The 18,836-nt window shown below is 46.0% G+C and overlaps 1 protein-coding gene across 1 annotated transcript in view; it reads right to left on the bottom strand.

Moving 5' to 3' along the window:
- Nucleotides 1–9,528: 9,528 nt before the first annotated feature.
- The window catches only part of LOC119440098 (2-amino-3-carboxymuconate-6-semialdehyde decarboxylase), a 60,391-nt gene continuing 51,083 nt past the window's right edge, over nucleotides 9,529–18,836 (bottom strand). Inside the window, exons 6-7 of the mRNA XM_049662749.1 lie at nucleotides 10,502–10,657; nucleotides 9,529–9,558 (exon numbers count right to left, since the gene is read on the bottom strand). Coding sequence (XP_049518706.1) covers nucleotides 9,529–9,558; nucleotides 10,502–10,657 — 186 coding nt within the window. The remainder of the gene's footprint in view (nucleotides 9,559–10,501; nucleotides 10,658–18,836) is intronic.

Genomic DNA, 18,836 nt, shown 5'->3' with positions numbered 1-18,836 from the left:
TGTTTTACAAGACCTTAGCAGAGTGGGCATACAATATACAAGTAAGGACCCATTGGAAATGACAGACATAATTAAAAAAGAAATCATAAATAAATTCATAAATAAATCATAAGTCAAGATAAAAGAACAGAAATGCAACAATATGAGATACAAATACAACACAAGGATTTAATGTAGTACAAGAGATGTTAGGAAATTGAAGATGGGTTTCAAACATTTGATGCTACACCTGCTGCATTCAAATGTACTATGTATGTACCGGTAGAAAAACGCATTGAGTTTCAACCCCTTTAGCAAACGTCCATTTTGTATAATCACTCTTAGTAAATGCATACCTTCCAACTGTCCCGAATTTTCTATAATGTTTTGCGAATTTTAGCTTGTTCTACAATTTCATGAATGTTGCATATTGTTTTGCAAAAATAAGTTTTGTTCACAAGAAGTTGTTGAAATAGGAGAAGTCAGATATTGAAAAAAACTCATTCAAAAAATAAATTGTCGTGGCACTTCTGTTACCCTCTTGTGGCAGCGCAAGATGCCATATAAAGCATAGCTTCCTGCATACTTTTGAATACCTGCAGTTTCACTGAACTGCAGTCATAGTGCTGGGGATTCTGTTAATTCCTCACAGGTAATGCTGAACGGGAACAGATATACTGCACTGCAAACAAGATCCGAACAAAGTTTCGCTTGTAGGTCTCCAACCACACCCTTTAATGTCTTTTAATAGTGAAAGGACACCAGAAGGACACTTGCTTCAAGCGAGTTATCATGAAGCAGGTGAAATCACCAACATCAAAGTCTGTGAAAGGCAACTGGGATCTATAAACAATGTGTTGCTTTGTGAGCCTCTGCTGTTCCAAGTTCGTTGCTGTCTGTCTAGCTTGTTCAAAGGTAAATCATGGCTAAATGAAGTGTGCATGTATCCCGCAATAGGTGTGCGCTCAAGGCAGGCTTGATTGTTCACTCCTCCCAAGGAGGTGGGGGCGCCTCGTGGAAACAGCCGAGGAGGCATTGTAACGTCGGCACACCACCCAACCCCACCCCATGGTGTTGTCTCAACAGGAATTTAAAAATTTTAGAGTTCACAGGTCGGAAGGTGTGTGATTGCGGTGTCAAATGGTTCATTAATCACTTCACCATCAACGTTGACCATGCAGTGGCAAAAAACATCACACCCTCCATGGTGGCTTAGTGTATAGCATCACGCTGCTAAGCTCAAGGTCGTGGGCTCGATTCCCGGCCACAGCAGGAACATTGTGATGGGGGCAAAATGTAAAAATGCTCGTATGCCCTTGTATTGGGTGAACGTCAAGGAACCCCAGGTGGTGAAAATCGGTGCGGAGGCCAGTGGCGCACCGACGGGGGGGGATTCGGGGGTTGTAACCCCCCCCTGAGGCCGACTTAACTCCCCCTTTTGTTTAACCCCTTTTCTTTCCTTACGCATTTGAGTACTGCAACTAAGATGTAAGACGCGCAATCGTCTGCACACTCGCAAAAAGCGCATTTTTTCGACAATTTCCCGTGAAGAAATTGAAATTAGTGCTGTTTAGATGGTATTGGCAAACTGTCAACCCCCCCCTGGCAGAGATCCTGGGTGCGCTACTGGCGGAGGCTCCCCACTACGGCATGCCTCAATGAGATCATGGCTTCAGGGGTTTTACGTGCATCTGTTCATATTTTTTTTTGATATTGAAAAAGCAATCGTGCACAACACGCGCCACACGAGACACGAATTGCGGTGGGGCTGTACTATGGTGGCTAGAAGGGCCACCATAGCTGTACTCCATGTCGTGACACGGCTGTGGTCCTGCTACAAGGCATAGGCCTGATATTGAACTGTTCAATGTTGAACAAAAAAATCAATTTTGAATGAATTGAATTCAATGTTCAATGAATGTATTCAATGAATGTATTGAATTCAATGTTCAAAAAAAACTTGAGCAGATGCTTACAAATCAAACGCTTAAGCGCAGCTCTGAGGCATTTATGTAAAGAGCACAGGGGTAGACTTTCTCATTTTTGAAAGTCACAATTAGCTTGCATGCGCGGTTATAATCATGACTGATACCGAAAATAACAGTTCAGTTATTTTTACGTTTATCAAAATTTCTGAGGATCGGGTCATGTCGCTGTAACCAGAACAATACTCCACTCAAACCAAAATAAATTCATGCCAGGGGAGCTCTGAACCGGTAACCAGATCATCAAAAAGGCGAATCAAGATAAATAAATTGTCTAGTGTTGTGCACTAACCGCAACTGAAAACAAGTTCTGCCGGGTTGAGTACCTGGTTAAAATTACTACTGCGTTTTTCAATAAATCTACGCGCAGAGCGAAAGAAGCAGTTGATATATCCTTACATTTAGACAGCTTCTTCAGGTCTCTTGATGTCCGCACAGCATACCTCTCGTTGACGGCAGCCAAGGACCTCTCAATATGCTTAAAGCTCATCGTCTGACTTCAGGTAGCCATGGGAGTAGCCATCTTCATGATGATGTAACCCTTGGAGGTGCTTTTCGATCACCATCTGTCGGCCAGGAGGCTCGCTCATCGTTGCATTCCGTGCTTTCATTAGCGAAACTAAACAACGCACGCCGCGAATATGATACGCGCGCCAAATGAGAGGTCCGACGATGAGAGGACCTCTCATTCGACGATACTCACGTCGAATGAGAGGTACTTTTCGATCACCTTCTGTCGGTCAGGAGGCTCGCTCATTGTTGCATTCCGCGCTTTCACAAGCGAAACAAAACAACACAAGCCGCGAATAGGATACGCGCGCCAACTTCTCGCTCACATGGAATAAGCTGATCCGAACTGAGGCGCCGCACACCGACCGCGCGGCCAAACAGAGGGAAAAAAAGGAAATGGTGATACGGTCATCGAGGCGAGGCCCCGCCCCTGCACGGATTTGTTGTGAAAACAGTCGCACCCCGGGCGATATCCGCGGGGTGGTCAGACGCCGCTTGCCGACGACGGCTCAAAGCCTGCTGCTCCCGCGCAACGCTCAAAGACCGCCCGACTTCGCTCTCCAAGGTCGCACGTGCGCGGCGCACCGCTTATCCAGGCGGCAAGTCACGTGGTCAGCCGGTGACCCAGCTGCGGAGAGCGCATGTTCCAAGCCTGCGGCGGCGGCGGAGCTACAGTGTACTAATGCACATCGTTCGAACTCGGCGCTCGCCAGGGGCGTAGCCAGGGGGGGGGGGGGGGGGGGGGGGGTTCGGGGGTTCAACCCCCCCCCCCCGAAATTTTTTCCGCAAACCCCCCCCCCCCCTTACCCACCCTTAGTTCTCGTCGCTTCGCGCTGACATAATTCATAAAACCGGTGCTACTATCACAATTTCATTCCTGGGCGCTTCCGTTTGGGTTGGTAATTTACAGCGAATCATGTCTGCATATGGGAAAAACTGTCACGGTGTTTGTCAAGGCTTTGACACTCTGTTATGTTTTGGGCGAGAATGTGGCGGCCGCATTCTGAAGCAACAAATGCGCAACAAATAAAGCAACAAATGCGGCAGCCGCATTTTAGATGATGGCGAAAACGCTCGAGGGCCGTTTACTTAGACTTAGGTGCACGTTAAAGACCCCACGTGGTCGAAATATCCGGTATACATTTCCGCCGCTTCCCTTCAGGTGCGGTTAGGCCGCGCTCGCGCAGGATTTTAGGCTACGTTCACACTTGGTCTCGAAGCTGTCGAAAGCGACAAAATCTTGAAAAAATCCGCCCGTCTAGGCGGCAATTAACAGGCAGAAAAACAGGCAGCGAGCCAAATCGGTCTCTCGGTCTCGGGCCGATTTTTTCGCCATTGCGAAGCGGAAACGCGGCGGAAAGTCGTTCTGCTTCACTGGAAGCTACACTAGCATGTAAACAGCCGGTCGTAAAATTGAACATGGCCCCAAAAGTGTAGGCTGGAATGCTGATCAACGCGATCAAGAACCAGCCCTTGCTCTACGACAAGAGTGGCACTAAAACGTACTGTCAGTAATACTGGCGATAGTATTCGACGTCGCGCGACCGGAGCTGCGGCAACGAACAACCCAACTGCGGCGTGACCCAACTTCTCGCGCTTTTGCAAAGCCAGGCGAACCCACCACCGCCGTTTCCGAGGTGTCCGCGTCTTCCGTTTATTCATTGTCCATTTCTAGAAAACAAGTAGGTAGCAGTATAAAAGCCATTTCTTCCACTTCCACGGCAGACAATAGTTAGGCAGATTCCTCGTTGGCGCTCCATAATTCTCCTCGCACGTGTACGGTATGTTGCAGAAGTCTCGGGGTGCTTTTCTCGTCGCGACGATAGATTGGGAGCGTAGGTCTCACGTAGGACGCGCAGGCTTTGGCGAGCCCCAACACAAGGGCCAGCCCGGGCTTTAGCTGTGGTGTTTCCGTTGCCCCTTTGGTGTCCTGGAGGCGCCGACAATACGAAATGATGAAATGTTATTACAACTTGTAAATAAAAGCTATTAAAGAAATATTATCACGCCTAGGCACCAACCTGTGACTCAGCGCTACCGCGCCCGTGTGAGAATTACGGAACGCCAACGAGGAATTTACCGAAGGTCGCAGATGACACGCGAAGTTGTGTAAAATGATCACTTTTGATGACGGTATGTGGGTCAAAGAATGAACATACCGCTCGAAATAATGCGATAATGAGCGCCACCACGCCGACAAACGTACGCAGATGAGATGGATCTGGACGAAAACGGCAGCGACGGCCGCGGCGGTAGCAAAACAAATGTGAACAACTTGGACAGGCGCGGAAAAAATTTTCCGGCCGCTTTGGCCTTTCCGCCCGCTTGCCGCTTCCCAAGTACGAACGTAGTCTACGCGAGAAACGTCTCTTGTTTGCGATTGCGCCCCTACGGAAGGCTGGTAATTACTGTTGTGTTGTTGAATCCCAAACCAGAAATTACGGAAGGCTGGTAGTTGCTGTTTTGTTGTGGAATCCCAAACCAGCAATGTACACACGAAGGGGTTGATGACAGCAGTGAAATTCCACCGACTCGCAACAGAATGCGCGAAACAGACAGCCGACAAGCATACATGAATTACTGCTGTGCGCAGTACAGCGTAAGTAAACTCTTGTTGCAGGCGCTGACAGTTCTCGTCGGAGTTCACGCGTCCTGAGAAATTGATTATGTGCACTATGCACTGAAGAATACCGGAGTTCATTCCTGCATCACTAGTACACCAATCAGTCGAGATTCTGTGAGGTACAAGACCGCTTCCTGTTTGCACCAGCGTAAGTGAAGCAGAAATGAGTTGCACGCACTACTTAAAGTGCGTACACATGCCATATCTATGCTGTGCGGTGAAATATTCTGTACAATTATGAATATGTTGACGTAAAGGCAAATGACGGCTGCACGCTCGCACACAGCGGAAGACACAGCGGCCCATGCACTTGCCGCAGGAAATGCAACCCTCTCGTATGAGGGAGCAAGGCGACGAAAGCTTCGGCAAAAAAAAAAAAAAAAAGCCTTACGCGTTTCTGCGCGTATTTAAGTTTTCTAACGCAAAGACGCAACGAACAAGCTATTGCTATGGGAGTAGGTATAGCCTGGTCACACGTGCATCTCCACGCGTATAGCCGTCCTTGACTTGTGAAACGCACTTCGCCCCGACGAGGACGACGCCATCTACGCTTAACGGAGATTAACAATTAATGATGTCTTCTCCGATCGCACGGGTCGTCTCAATGATGCGTTTTCGAAGACTGGTCCATTCAGTGGCGCGATGAGAGACCGTTGCTCCAAACGCCCACTGTACCTGTCGTACTTACTGTATTTACTGAGCTTACTTTACTTTTTCCTTAATTTCTTCACACGCACACGCGAGGGGGGGGGGGGGGGGGCGGTCCCATGTCTTGGATATACATGTATAGAGTCTGCTTAAACTACCGATATTGATTATCGATCACGTGACGTAGAGAAAATCAGAAGCTTGCACCCCCCCCCCCCCCGGTCGGGCCGATGAACCCCCCCCCCCCCCCGAAAAAAATTTCTGGCTACGCCCCTGGCGCTCGCTCCAAGCTGCCAACTCGGACCTTCGCGCACAGTACACAACCCCATCGGTAAGTGCACTGAAGTCTAAATTAAAATACTAGTACACTCTAGCGGAGCTAGGCGCGCAATTCACGTGATGCGCTGCCAAGGCTACGGCGCAGCTGCGGTCAAATGAAGGTCAAATTGCTGGCGACGGCGAAACTCGGATCGACTAGGTTCGTAAAGCTTTCGCTTTAAAATTATCCATGACGCAACGTGGGCAACCGATCGGATAGCTCGCTCGACGGACGTCACGCGCGCCTTCTACGTAGATAGTGACGGAGAGGCTGAAAACTCAAGTGAGCCGCGCCGCTGCGATCGGTAGCGATGCACACTTTTAGAACCTTATACTAAATTACACACTTCACGCGGAGTGCTTAAATGTGTCACTTAATGGTAAGAACGACCTACCCTAAAGACTCACTACGTTTGTACAAAATCGTATCAGGGTCCCTTTAACCGAGAAAGTGAAAGAGTATAGGATTGAAGATTGATATGCAGAAGACAAAGCTAATGTTCAATAGCTTGGCAATTAGGGGAACAATACTTCATGATCGCCAACAGCCTCTAGCGTCTGAGCAAGAGTACGTTTATCTAGGTTCATTACTCACCGTGGTCCCTGATCATGAGAAGAAAATTTAAGAGAATAACAGTGGACTGGAGAGCATATGGCAGGCATTACCAAATCATGACTGGGAGCTTACCGCTTTCGTTGAAAAGAAAAGTCTACATTCATTGCATTCTATCGGTGATAACATATGGGGCCCGCAGAAACATGAGGTTAACAAAGGAAGCTCGAGAATGAGTTAAGGAGCGCGCAAAGAGCGATGCAACGAAAAATGTAACGTTAAAGGGGCCCTCGAACACTTTTCAAGCCACCATCTTTCTGTTGCAGGTTGCTCAGACTGACGGTTGGAAATACTTCCAGCGTAGGTCAAAGCAGCGATATCGAAATATTTTATATTTTAATCTCGCAAAAGAACACTACATCGCTGCGGACTGCATCATCGCCCAGTGGCACTCGCCGGAACCATCATCGACGTCACAACTCGCGGCTCCGTGATTGGTTAAAAACTAAGTTGCAGATAACCACTGCATTGCAGGAAAAATGTAATAAATTATGAATTAATATTACTTTTCGTTGCTGTAATATTTATATTGACGCAAATCGTAAAAAAAAAAGATTACTACAAGCACAAAGCTAGGTAGGAGCGCTGGTTGTTCTTTGGCCTCTGGTATGGTGGCATACCTCTGGCCTCTGAGCACAAAAGCTTCTCTTCTCGCTTTTGTACGCTCGTGAGCGTACATGATTTGGTAATGATTTGATACAAATCCGGATTTGGTAAGCCCTTCCGTATGCACTCCAACCCATATTTATTCTTCTGTAAATTTCCGTCTCATGATCAGAGTCCCCTGTGAGTAACTGACCTAGATAAACATACTCCTGTACAGACTCTACAGGCTGAATGGCGATGATAAATTCTTCTTCCCTTGCCAGGTTATTGAACATTTGTTTTTTGCATAATAAGCTTCAACCTTGCACATACACTTTCTCGGTTAAGGTCCTCAATAATTTTTTGCAACTCATTCCAGTGTTGCTGAACAGGGCAAGGTTGTTGAGATATTCGCCGTTGATCCTCACTACTACTTTACAAGCCTTCCCAGCCCAATAGCTTGAATACTTCTAAGCATGCACTGGATACCATTGTAGAAATTGTGTCTCGCCTGAGCCCTTTCCTGATGGGTAATTTTCTACTTTTCTTGTGAAGAACCAATGTAGCTGTGGAATCTTTCTAGATATTTCCCAAGGTGTTCACGTATGCCACCTGTGAATAACTTTGGAGGCCTATAAACGGTCTACAAGGAAGAAGTAAATCACAGAAGAAATATAAGGCGTTAGCAAGTGCACTAAATGATGATCCGAACACCTGCTGCAGCCGCGGTGGTTGCCAAGTCGGCCAAGCTGAAGTGCCTTGAGTAGCAAGGCGTGTCGCCGATGTACCGAGTTATTGGATACATTTGTCAAAAGTACTGTGTTGCGGACTAGCTGGTTCATACTCAGTGACAACATTAAGTTCGTAGAACATCCGAATAATATCGAAATGTCCGTGCACCGTTTCGGATAGAAATGGGACATCCAACGTACGTCCAGTTTTGGATCTCCCACCGCGGACATCACGGATATCGCACATTCACATGTCTCGGGTATCTTACCACGGATGTCCCAAGGAAATCGCACATGGACCTTTTTCATGCAAAACTTTTATTGCGTTAGAGATTTCGGTGGCGGCGTAGTCACGCAAAATGTCGCCTGTGGCGCATACTCGCATACAAGAAGGAAGGAAGGAAAGAAATAAAGGAAGGAAGAAAGGAAGGGCAGGAGCCGGGAAAGCTGCGCTGGTGCTGGATAACGTGGCGTGCGCGACCAATCAGGGTCGTTTGGTGTGTCGCGGGGAGAGAAAGGGAAGGAAAGGGGGTTGGCGCGCACTCCGCCAGTATTTCCTCGCCTCAGATCAGTTTCAGCGACCGGATGGGAAGGCTACGTGTGGTGCGTTCCGCCGAGGAGCAGGCTGCGTTTGATCAACGGCGCCGCGAACTCGCTCGGGAAAGGGCTCGTCCTCGATGTGCCGATTCTAGCGTGAGGGCTTCCGAAGGCCAGGCGAAACATGAGCGAAGAGCCGCGGACCCCGAGTTGCGGGAGCGCGATGTTAAGACCAAACGTTAGCAAAGAGCCTCCGACCCTGAGGTTAGGGCAAACGAAGCGGAACGCCTGCGACAGCGTCGTCTTGCCACAAGGTTTGCTTACCCCCATTTCCTCGACAGGGGCAAGGGCTTTGAATTTTTTTGACATACACGTTAATATTTGTCATCCAAGAGGCTATGTCCTTGAGTTTCCTCGTAACAGAACTGTTTTCTCGCATGTTTCAATTACAGTCCGAAGCTATCATGTCTGTAGCTCGTGTGAACGTCTTACTTTACGAAGTTTATGACGCAATTCACTTTGACAACTTCAATTAGTTCAATAAGCCACTTGTGCTGGGCGGAATGCCTACAGGAATGAGGAGTACGTATGCTGCATTTCCGCACACGTGAATGCGCGCGTAACGTGTGCACGCAATGTATCTGTTGTTGATGCGTGGGAGCTCTGCATTTGTCACACAATGTGTGCTGCGACCGTAATATACATTATGGCAAACACTGTGCAGAAGGCCCTGGCATATATGTCTGTAAGATGTAACCAGCATGTCCCCATGATTTCCCTCGCGGACATGCAGGGGATAAAGTCTACTAAGGTGGCACGTTGAGCTTGCTGGTGCGTCATATTAAATTCCATCGGTGTAGCGCATCTAGGACGAGACGAAAGGACACAGGAGCAGCATCTGTGTATGTGTTTCTATGTCTCTTCGTTCCGTCTTAGAGGCGCTACGCCAATGGCATTTAATATGCAAGGAATGTCCGTACGATAAGTGCGGCCAAACGGTCATGTGAAGGGCTGCCAAACGGTCATGTCCTGCACGACCATGTGAGGGACGTATTAGACACATTCCTATGATATCCATGTCCTGCCAGTGGATGTCCATAGGAGATCCATAGGACGTCATTGTTGTCACTGGATATTGTACAAGTTCTGTCATATATCTCGCTTTGTGCCATTCTTCGTGTATCTCGCGCAGTACATTACTCGTTCAACATTTGTCGAAAATACGAGTCAAATCTAAGTATTACTCAAATAATCATCCTTACCCTATTTCATGATCACTGTAAGACGAATGCCTTTCCTAACGATTTCCAATCGCTCATGCCTGCGAATTTCCTTTATTTATCGCGGCATACATTTCTCTGCCGTTCTCGACTGCGCTTCTCTTCCCTGCACTATCGCTCAAAGATCATGTCTCATATCCGGAACCTAGCCTTGACAGACATGTTCACCTATACCGCCCTCTTGTCTGATGTACTTCTACTTGGTTTAATCTCGCCTTCCACCGTGCACGTATTCAACATTTTGCTATATTGCTGGAGTTCCACGACCAGAATTTGCACTGCTTCTAGGGAGCAGTCATCTTTTACTGAGGACTACGGGAATCAGCGAAAAGAACAATTAACCGCTTAGCCTCTTCTTATCGCACATACTTGCCACCACTGTTCGCTTGCCATGACTTTTTCGTGAGCTGCCCCGTCATCAAAGTGATCGACGGCTGGCGACTGTAGTCGAGATTAAGTGCGCTTGCGCTAAATTGGTGTGCGAGAGTAACCAATTATGGTCGCGAGCAACCGACCACACAAACTGAACTTGTCTCGGAACGAAGACATCATGACCCTTTGGCTTTTCAGTGTGTGCTGTGGTATAGCTAGCTTGTTCCCACTGGTTCCACGCGAAATTTTTGCAGGAAACTCTATACCGCGCGAAGCTCGCCCGTCATACATCCGTCAACAAAAGGAAGACAGGCACTGACCTCGTCGGTCATTCTGTCGGGCAGCGGTTCTGGAGCGTCCCATCCGGGAGGACGTCGCGTCTTGCTTGCGCCCGCGGCCTGCTGCCGGGACTCCGCTGGAGACACCCGCGCAGTACCGTTGACACATACGTTGCCCATGCTTCGTAGTGCGCCCTTCTGGAGCCGATTTGAAAGAATGCACTCAGGTTGCACCCGCCACTACGCACGACGCAGACGCTTGCATGCCCAGTCGTGGTAAACACAAAATAGTTGTACAAACGCGAAGGTTGTGCTCTTGTCCCTCTATGCTTGTCCGGCTACACAATGCGTATCCTCAGGGAATGTGTTCGACAGCGGTGAAGTGAACACCTGGCAGGTCCAACAGCAATCGCGCTTGTAATAAAAGCGACGCCAGTGTTCTATCCCTTTGGACACTGCTCTAACCATAGCCTAGACTTTTCGCTCTTTCCTTCTACTTCTCGGCGCTCATAATATATATACTTATGTCACGCTTACCGCCTATATTTATTCGCTCGTCGTATCCATGGCCCATGCAATTTGGCGTCCAACGGTAGGCATGCCTTTTTTACTGAATAAATTATGAAAGGGTCGGCTCACCGACATTGCCTTGCAGGATAAATTAGGTATGTGTACCTCGCCGTCCAAGACCGTACGTCATTGATACCAGCACAAAGACACATACGCGTTTTGCAGAAACGCGCCGGTATTTACTCAAACACAAACGTGAGCGAAAAACGATGGCCTGAAAGCAGACTGAGACGTGTGTGTGCTGTACTTTTTTTTCTGCACGCGCCCCCCATTACTGCGGTCGTTAATCTGCTTCTCGGTAGCGGAGAAGCCGCCAGTCGCGATCGTATATGAAAATTACTCTTGCACAGCCGTTCATTGTTTTCGTGGCTGAAGGGGCCGCGCAGTGCTTCAAGTTCGTTCATTAAGAGAACGCCATGAACGTATATGAAGACACTTTCTGGTCCTGAGATGGGCCGCCTCTGTTCGTCCTTGTGAAGCCGACTCGTTCGTCAAAATCGCGGGATCTATATATGTCGCTTTTGTCTCCAGGTCGATAAGCAACTCATGTGCATGCATAATTACTGAGCGTGGCCTCTCAAAGCCCAGTATATATGTAGAGGAGCGGGTGGAAAGCGCGAGACCATGCGAAAACTGGTACAGCGAAGCTAATGACTGCTCATGCATCTCGCCGTTACATAGACCACTGCGAGATAGACAGATTTAGAATACTAGATTGTGCGATCGAAATCCAGTGCTTGCTGCTTCAATGTCCTTTTTCGTCAATGCTGTTTTTGCTGACTTTGTCTAGCGTTCCCTCTTTCTTGGTTGTGGTTGTTGTAGTTGCTTCCTCACGCAGGAGCAGATGTTTTCAACGTGTACCGCACAAGCGCCATTAATTTTACTAAGCCGGGGTGGAAATGAACCTCATTTTTCGAGCGAAGTGGCAACGATCGAATGGTCCGCAAAACGCGGATACATCGCTTCTTCAAATGTCAGTACATAAACCTCTCTCGTGCCACCGCTCCCAGAAGTGTTCCCTTAGGCAGTCATCGAAAAAACTAAAACACATATGAACAATTTTAAGGCTTTATAGAATCTATAAACAGTATGTGCGCTTATGGATTTACACTTTTTTCGAATAGTTGCCACGACGCTTTTAACGTAATTTGTAACCCTCAGTAGACCGAACGAAGTAACAGACATGTTTACAAGTTTGTTTACAGAGCGCATGTAGACATTATACCGTATAGCCAAGCGAAGACGTCTAGTATATGCATATACACTAGTCAATGTATAGACGACATAGATTTTCTAGATTTTCTGGAAAGAGAAAAAGGGAACTTCGTGAAGGTGCGGCATCGCCAACTTTGGCAGCAGCTATGACCCTTTTGAGAGCTGGAAGAACGCCAACATTATACTTATCCATAAGAAGGGAGACGTTAAAGAATTGAAGAATTACAGACCCATTAGCTTGCTTTCAGTATTGTATAAAATATTCACCAAGATAATTTCCAATAGAATCAGGACAACACTTGACTTCAGTCAACCAAGAGAACAGGCTGGCTTCAGGAAGGGATATTCTACGATGGACCATATCCATGCCATCAATCAGGTAATCGAGAAATCTGCGGAGTACAATCAACCTCTCTATATGGCTTTCATAGATTATGAAAAGGCATTCGATTCAGTAGAGATATCAGCAGTCATAGAGGCATTGCGTAATCAAGGAGTGGAGGAGGCATACGTGAATATCTTGGCAAATATCTACAAGGATTCCACAGCTACCTTGGTTCTCCACAAGAAAAGTAGAAAGATACCTATCAAGAAAGGGGTCAGGCAAGGAGACACAATCTCTCCAATGCTATTCACTGCATGCTTAGAAGAAGTATTCAAGCTCTTAGACTGGGAAGGATTAGGAGTGAGGATCGATGGCGAATATCTCAGCAACCTTCGGTTTGCAGATGACATTGTCCTATTGAGCAACAATGGAGAGGAATTACAACAAATGATTGAGGACCTTCATCGAGAAAGTGCAAGAATTGGGTTGAAGATGAATATGCAGAAGACAAAGATAATGTTCAATAGCCTGGCAAGGGAACAAGAATTCAGGATCGCCAGTCAGCCTCTAGAATCTGTAAATGAATATGTTTATCTAGGTCAATTACTCACAGGGGACCCTGATCATGAGAAAGAAATTTACAGAAGAATAAAATTAGGTTGGAGTGCATACGGCAGGCATTGCCAAATCCTGACTGGGAGCTTACCACTGTCGTTGAAAAGAAAAGTGTACAATCATTGCATTCTACCGGTGCTAACATACGGGGCAGAAACTTGGAGGTTAACAAAGAAGCTCGAGAACAAGTTAAGGACCGCACAAAGAGCAATGGAACGAAAAATCTTAGGAGTAACGTTAACAGACAGGAAGAGAGCGGTGTGGATCAGAGAACAAACGGGGGTAGACGATATTCTAGTTGACATTAAGCGGAAGAAATGGAGCTGGGCAGGCCATGTAATGCGTAGGATGGATAACCGGTGGACCATTAGGGTTACAGAATGGATACCAAGAGAAGGGAAGCGCAGTCGAGGACGGCAGAAAGTCAGGTGGGATGATGAGGTCAGGAAATTCGCTGGCGCAAGTTGGAATAGGCTAGCGCAAGACAGGGGTAATTGGAGATCGCAGGGAGAGGCCTTCGTCCTGCAGTGGACATAAATATAGGCTGATGATGATGATGATGATGACCCTTTTTGTATATATATAAAAAAGACTGCACTGTGTTACGCACCTGCTGATGGGACTGAGGCAAGGTGCAGGAGTGCCGTAGTCAAAGAGAGATATCTGCAGTGCCGTGAAAAAGCGGGCAACAGCACTGTATACCATACGCCAGCAAACGGGACAGGGAGATAGGATATCAAGAAGGGTAGAGTTAAGAAGTGAACTATATAAATATACACAACAGAGTGACTATAGCTCAAAGTTATCCCTAGGAAGAGCGTGATGGCGCTGCGCTGTACAACCTGCTCAGGCATGGTTGGCGACTAACTGGCGCGTCACCACCGCATGTCATAACTGGCACGATAGGCACGCGCGGTTTAGATTTAACGGCGTGGCAACGCAGATCTACTCACCTGCGTTTGTCGTTGTGCGTCGGTTAAGCGTGCACTGATAGCCAACTTGCAATGGGAGGGCTAGCGATGCCCTCTGCGCAGCGAAATTTTAACGCATAGCTGCGGCGGCCATGAATTTTATCGTTCTTGTTGCTGTTGCGGAAACACAACTATGGAGCGCACCCACTGCTGGAGATGGACGAGGATTCGGTCGGTAGGAGCGATAACGATAGTCAGAAAAAAAAAGAATAAAAACGAAAGTTTATTTATTTATTTATTTGTTTATTTATTTATTTATTTATGTTACCCCTACAGGCCCTCACGGGGAGGGTATTGGGGGGGGGGAGGGGGCGATACAATCATTAATAAACGCTGAACATATGAGGAAGAACAACAACAATACATAGAGCAATAATAAAAACAGCATTTAAAACATAAAGCATAATACGCAAGGTAAGGATGAACAAAAGAAAGTCAACAAATTATTATTACACATTTCGATCACAGCGAAGTAAATCTTGAAATTTTTTATGTCAGTTTCTGTTGCGATGTGTGATGGCAAATTGTTCCACTGAATGATCGTTCGAGGAATGAATGAGTTGGCATGAGAGGATGAATGGCACTTTACGGGTTTAATTTTGAGAGAATCATCATGTCGTGGAAAGATGGGATGGGGGTGACTGAAAGAAATCGTTGTGAAGGAATGGATGTTGATAAAGCTTATGGAAAAGTGTTAAACGAGCGAGTTTATGGCGATATGATAGGTCTTCCAGTTCCGCACGTTTTTTTTTTTTTTTCAGTTCTGCGACGCTTGTATAGGATAAGTAGTCTGAAAAAATGAAACGAACAGCACGGCTCGGCAAGGATTCGATCTTAGTGATAACTTAGGCTTGATCGGGGTCTCAAATCGCCGCAGCATATTGAATTTTATGACGTATTAGACTGGCATAAGCAAGCTTTTTTACGTGGATAGGGGCATGTTTTAGGTTACGTTTGAGAATACCAAGAGAGCGGTTAGCAGACGCTAGGGTGAGGTTGATATGGTGATGCCATGTTAAGTCACACTGAAGGTGCACCCCAAGGTACTTTTAAGTTGTTGTTAGTTCTACAGCATTGCTATTAAGGATGTAAATGGTTGGAATACGAGATGTACGACGAGTGAAACACATATGTTTTGTTTTAGAAACGTTTAAGGTCATTAACCAGGATGAGCAAGTGCTTACTTCGTTAAGGTCAGTTTGTAGGGATTGGCGGTCAGTGTCATTGGTAATGTTACGGTAAATTACGCAGTCATCAGCAAAGAGTCGAACTCTGGATGCCGCACAGGTAGGCAAATCATTATTATAGATTAGAAAAAGCAAGGGACCGAACACGCTTTCTTGGGGTACACCAGACGTCACATGAGCAGAAGATGAGTCAGAATTATTAACAGAGGTGAACTGAGTTCTTCACGATAGAAAGTCTTTATTTCAGGCGAGCACATTAGGGTGGATGTTAAGCTGTGCTAGTTTCAGTAGAACTCTGTGGTGAGGGACCCGATCAAAAGTCTTTGAAAAATCCAGAAATACTGCGTCAACCTGAAAGCCCGCGTCAAGTGTTAATTGTAAGTTATTAACAAAGCCAGCGAGCATGAGTTTATATAAAATTATTGAAAATATATGAAATAAAGTGTCTATAAAATTATTGAAAAGAAATAATGCGTGTGTAGGGAGATCATGAAAGTGCGGAATAATTAGGGGATGTTAGAGTGAGAAGGGAAAACCTTTATCGAATGATAATGGACACAAATAATTCGGAAGAGTGTAAATTTGATTCTCGCAAAAGAAAGAAAGAAAGAATCTAACATTATCACTGATCCAGAGTACGGTGGCTGTTTTCAGCATATTTTCTTGCTAACGTTGTTTTTATATTTTTACATCCTTCTGTGATTAGTGCCACCTGTTTGGTCTTTCTTTTTTCTATTTCTGCGTGTATGTTTCTGTTCCTACTTATGTTGATGACTTTACCGTCTTCGGCACATACCCACTCACTCACTGTATGCCTTGCTTTACTTTCGTCTTTGTGGCCTGTCATCTTGCTGTTTCATTCTTCTTTACTTACCTTCTTACCCTCAAGTTCCTTTTTCTATCCCCTTCCTTCCTTAAGAATAGGCAGGCTTTGTGGCCCTCTCGGTGGCTGTTGGCAGCCTGCTCCTTCCCTATTTCGCTTTCTCTGTGTGTATGTATGTGTGTTTTTATATCAAATAAAAACAACAACAACAACAACAACAACAACAACAACAATAATAATAATAATAATAATAATAATAATAATAATAATAATAATAACGACAGCACCTCAAGCTTTGAGCTGCTTATCTGTACGGGTCTGGCGAGCGATATTTTGCAGCTGCATTTCGACTTAATTGTGATCGGACGAGTTTTAATTACGATAGCAAGCTGTCATATATGAATTTTAAAGTGAAGTGCAGGGAATAAACATAACTGGTGTTTCACTTTAGGGGACATACTGCTCCAGCCGTTTGTTAGGGGCCATGCAACAGACATTCTGGGGTTATGTGTTGTCTAATGGGCGATGAAATAAAAGCAGTCGTGTTAAGGAGAGTGGAATTGAGTGTCGTGTTAGAGCAGAGAGGCACGAAACATAACTGAAACTTAGTTCAGAAAAAGAAATCTGAACAAAAAAGAAACGCTCAACTTCTGTGATATCGCAGAATGACAGCGCAATTCCTCGCAAGGCCGTTTTAAATAGCGAAGCCCCTTTCTTTGCCAACCCTCCCGGATTTTCCTGACTGTGGCTGGCTGGCTAGCGCACTGGTGGCGGCAGCAACAGGCCTATGCTCTAACCATTAAGCCACAATTTTTTTGCGTAGCTGTCTATGGCTAGGATCCCGGGCTTTTTCGCATCCGTCACGTCGACAGAAAACCCAGGTGGGCCGATCCCGGCGGCAGTGCAGGGCCAGGCGCAATGGCTCATACCCCCCGTCCGTAAGGCAGAGGTGTGAAGCGAACATGCAGCACAGCTTTCGTTTCAAAACGAAACGCGCGAATAAAAAAGCCCTCAAACCACATGATTTATGACGAGGTGCGCGCACTTTCGCGTTGATCAGCGTACGTTGCCGCCAATCCCTCGCCGGTGATCGTTGTCGGAGTCTTTAACGTAGACATCTCAAAACCGGAAACAAAGCAGTGGTTCACCCGCTTCGTGGAAGAGTTTGGTCTCGGTTATTTCAACGATCCGAGCCAGGCAACTACCGCACACGGGTCATGTACCGATTTAACTTTGACCAAAAACATTTCACGAAAAAAAAAACGGGAAACATCACTGTGTATCATAGCGACCACAACGCAGTTCGAGCAGTCATTTCAAAGTAATAAATAAAATAAAGGTTTTGTAAGCTGCATTGACACGTGTGTTTGTGTCCTATATCACTTTGAAGAGCAACGTGCGTAATGGGAGCATATCATGGGATCAGTGTTTGACAAGGCTCCCTACACTAGGTGCTACGTATCTACAGCTTCGCTGACCAACCACCTTCACAGGAGTGGATTGGTAGTCATATTTGTTTAATGTGAACGCATGCTAGGGCTACTTCCCTCGGAAAACTGTCCGTCCGTTTGTCTGTAACACTTGACACGATGCAGGTAAAAGGGGCCCTATGGTTGTATATATGAGAATGCCTTATGACTACGTATGACTTCTGAGATTTATGCTTATATATATGTGTGTGTGTGTTGTTCTTGGTGTCAATGTTTGTTGGCTTCTTATGATATATATATATATATATATATATATATATATATATATATATATTGTAAAGGAGGAACAGCGACAACACCCGTTCACCGGGCTGATTGTTCTATGCTGCCTCGTCGTCCTCTGCTTTCTCAGCACCCCAGCCCGAGCTCCGCTCTGTCTTCTTTATAAGATATATCATCATCGTCATCAGCCTATATTTTATGTCCACTGCAGGACGAAGGCCTCTCCCTGCTCATGAGGGAGGTAGTGGCCGAATACTGCACCAGGGAGGCCAATTCCTGTTCTGGTGAGGCAGTGACTTTGATGAAGCTTAGTGGGCCTTCCTAGTTTAGTTGCACCTGAACTACTATAGCCCCACTAGCTCTCGGCAATATATTGTTTATCTTGCCGGTGTCAGGCACCACTCCATGCCGGAAGATGTGGTGGACTGGAGTAGGATTCGAACTTACGACCTTCAGATTTGAAGACGGGTATTCTACCTCTGCTCCACGCCACCACTATAAGGTGTATATATATATATATATATATATATATATATATATATATATATATATAAACGAGAAGAAAGGGAACCGAGGGGCCCTATATTTTTATCATAGCATAAGAAGCCAACAAACAATGACACCAAGGACAACATAGGGGAAATACTTGTACTTACTAATTGAATGAAAGAAATGATAAATTAATGGAAATGAAAACGGATGAAAAAACAACTGTCCGCAGGTGGGGAACGAACCCACGTCTTCGCATTACGTGTGCGATGCTCTCACCATTGAGCTACCGCGGAACCGTTTTCCCATCCACTTTCTGGGGTATTTAGGTTTTTTACAACTAAAATTGACCTTGGGAGTGTTAGCCAGCGCCACCACTCGCAAACCTTGGGGCATATATATATATATATATATATATATATATATATATATATATATATATATATATAGGTTGCTGACTGTGACTGTAC

Source organism: Dermacentor silvarum, chromosome 2 (genome assembly GCF_013339745.2).
Source record: "Dermacentor silvarum isolate Dsil-2018 chromosome 2, BIME_Dsil_1.4, whole genome shotgun sequence".
NCBI classification, from domain to species: domain Eukaryota; kingdom Metazoa; phylum Arthropoda; class Arachnida; order Ixodida; family Ixodidae; genus Dermacentor; species Dermacentor silvarum.
Note: the sequence above shows the minus strand (reverse complement) of the source record. Positions and strands in the feature narration are given on the sequence as shown.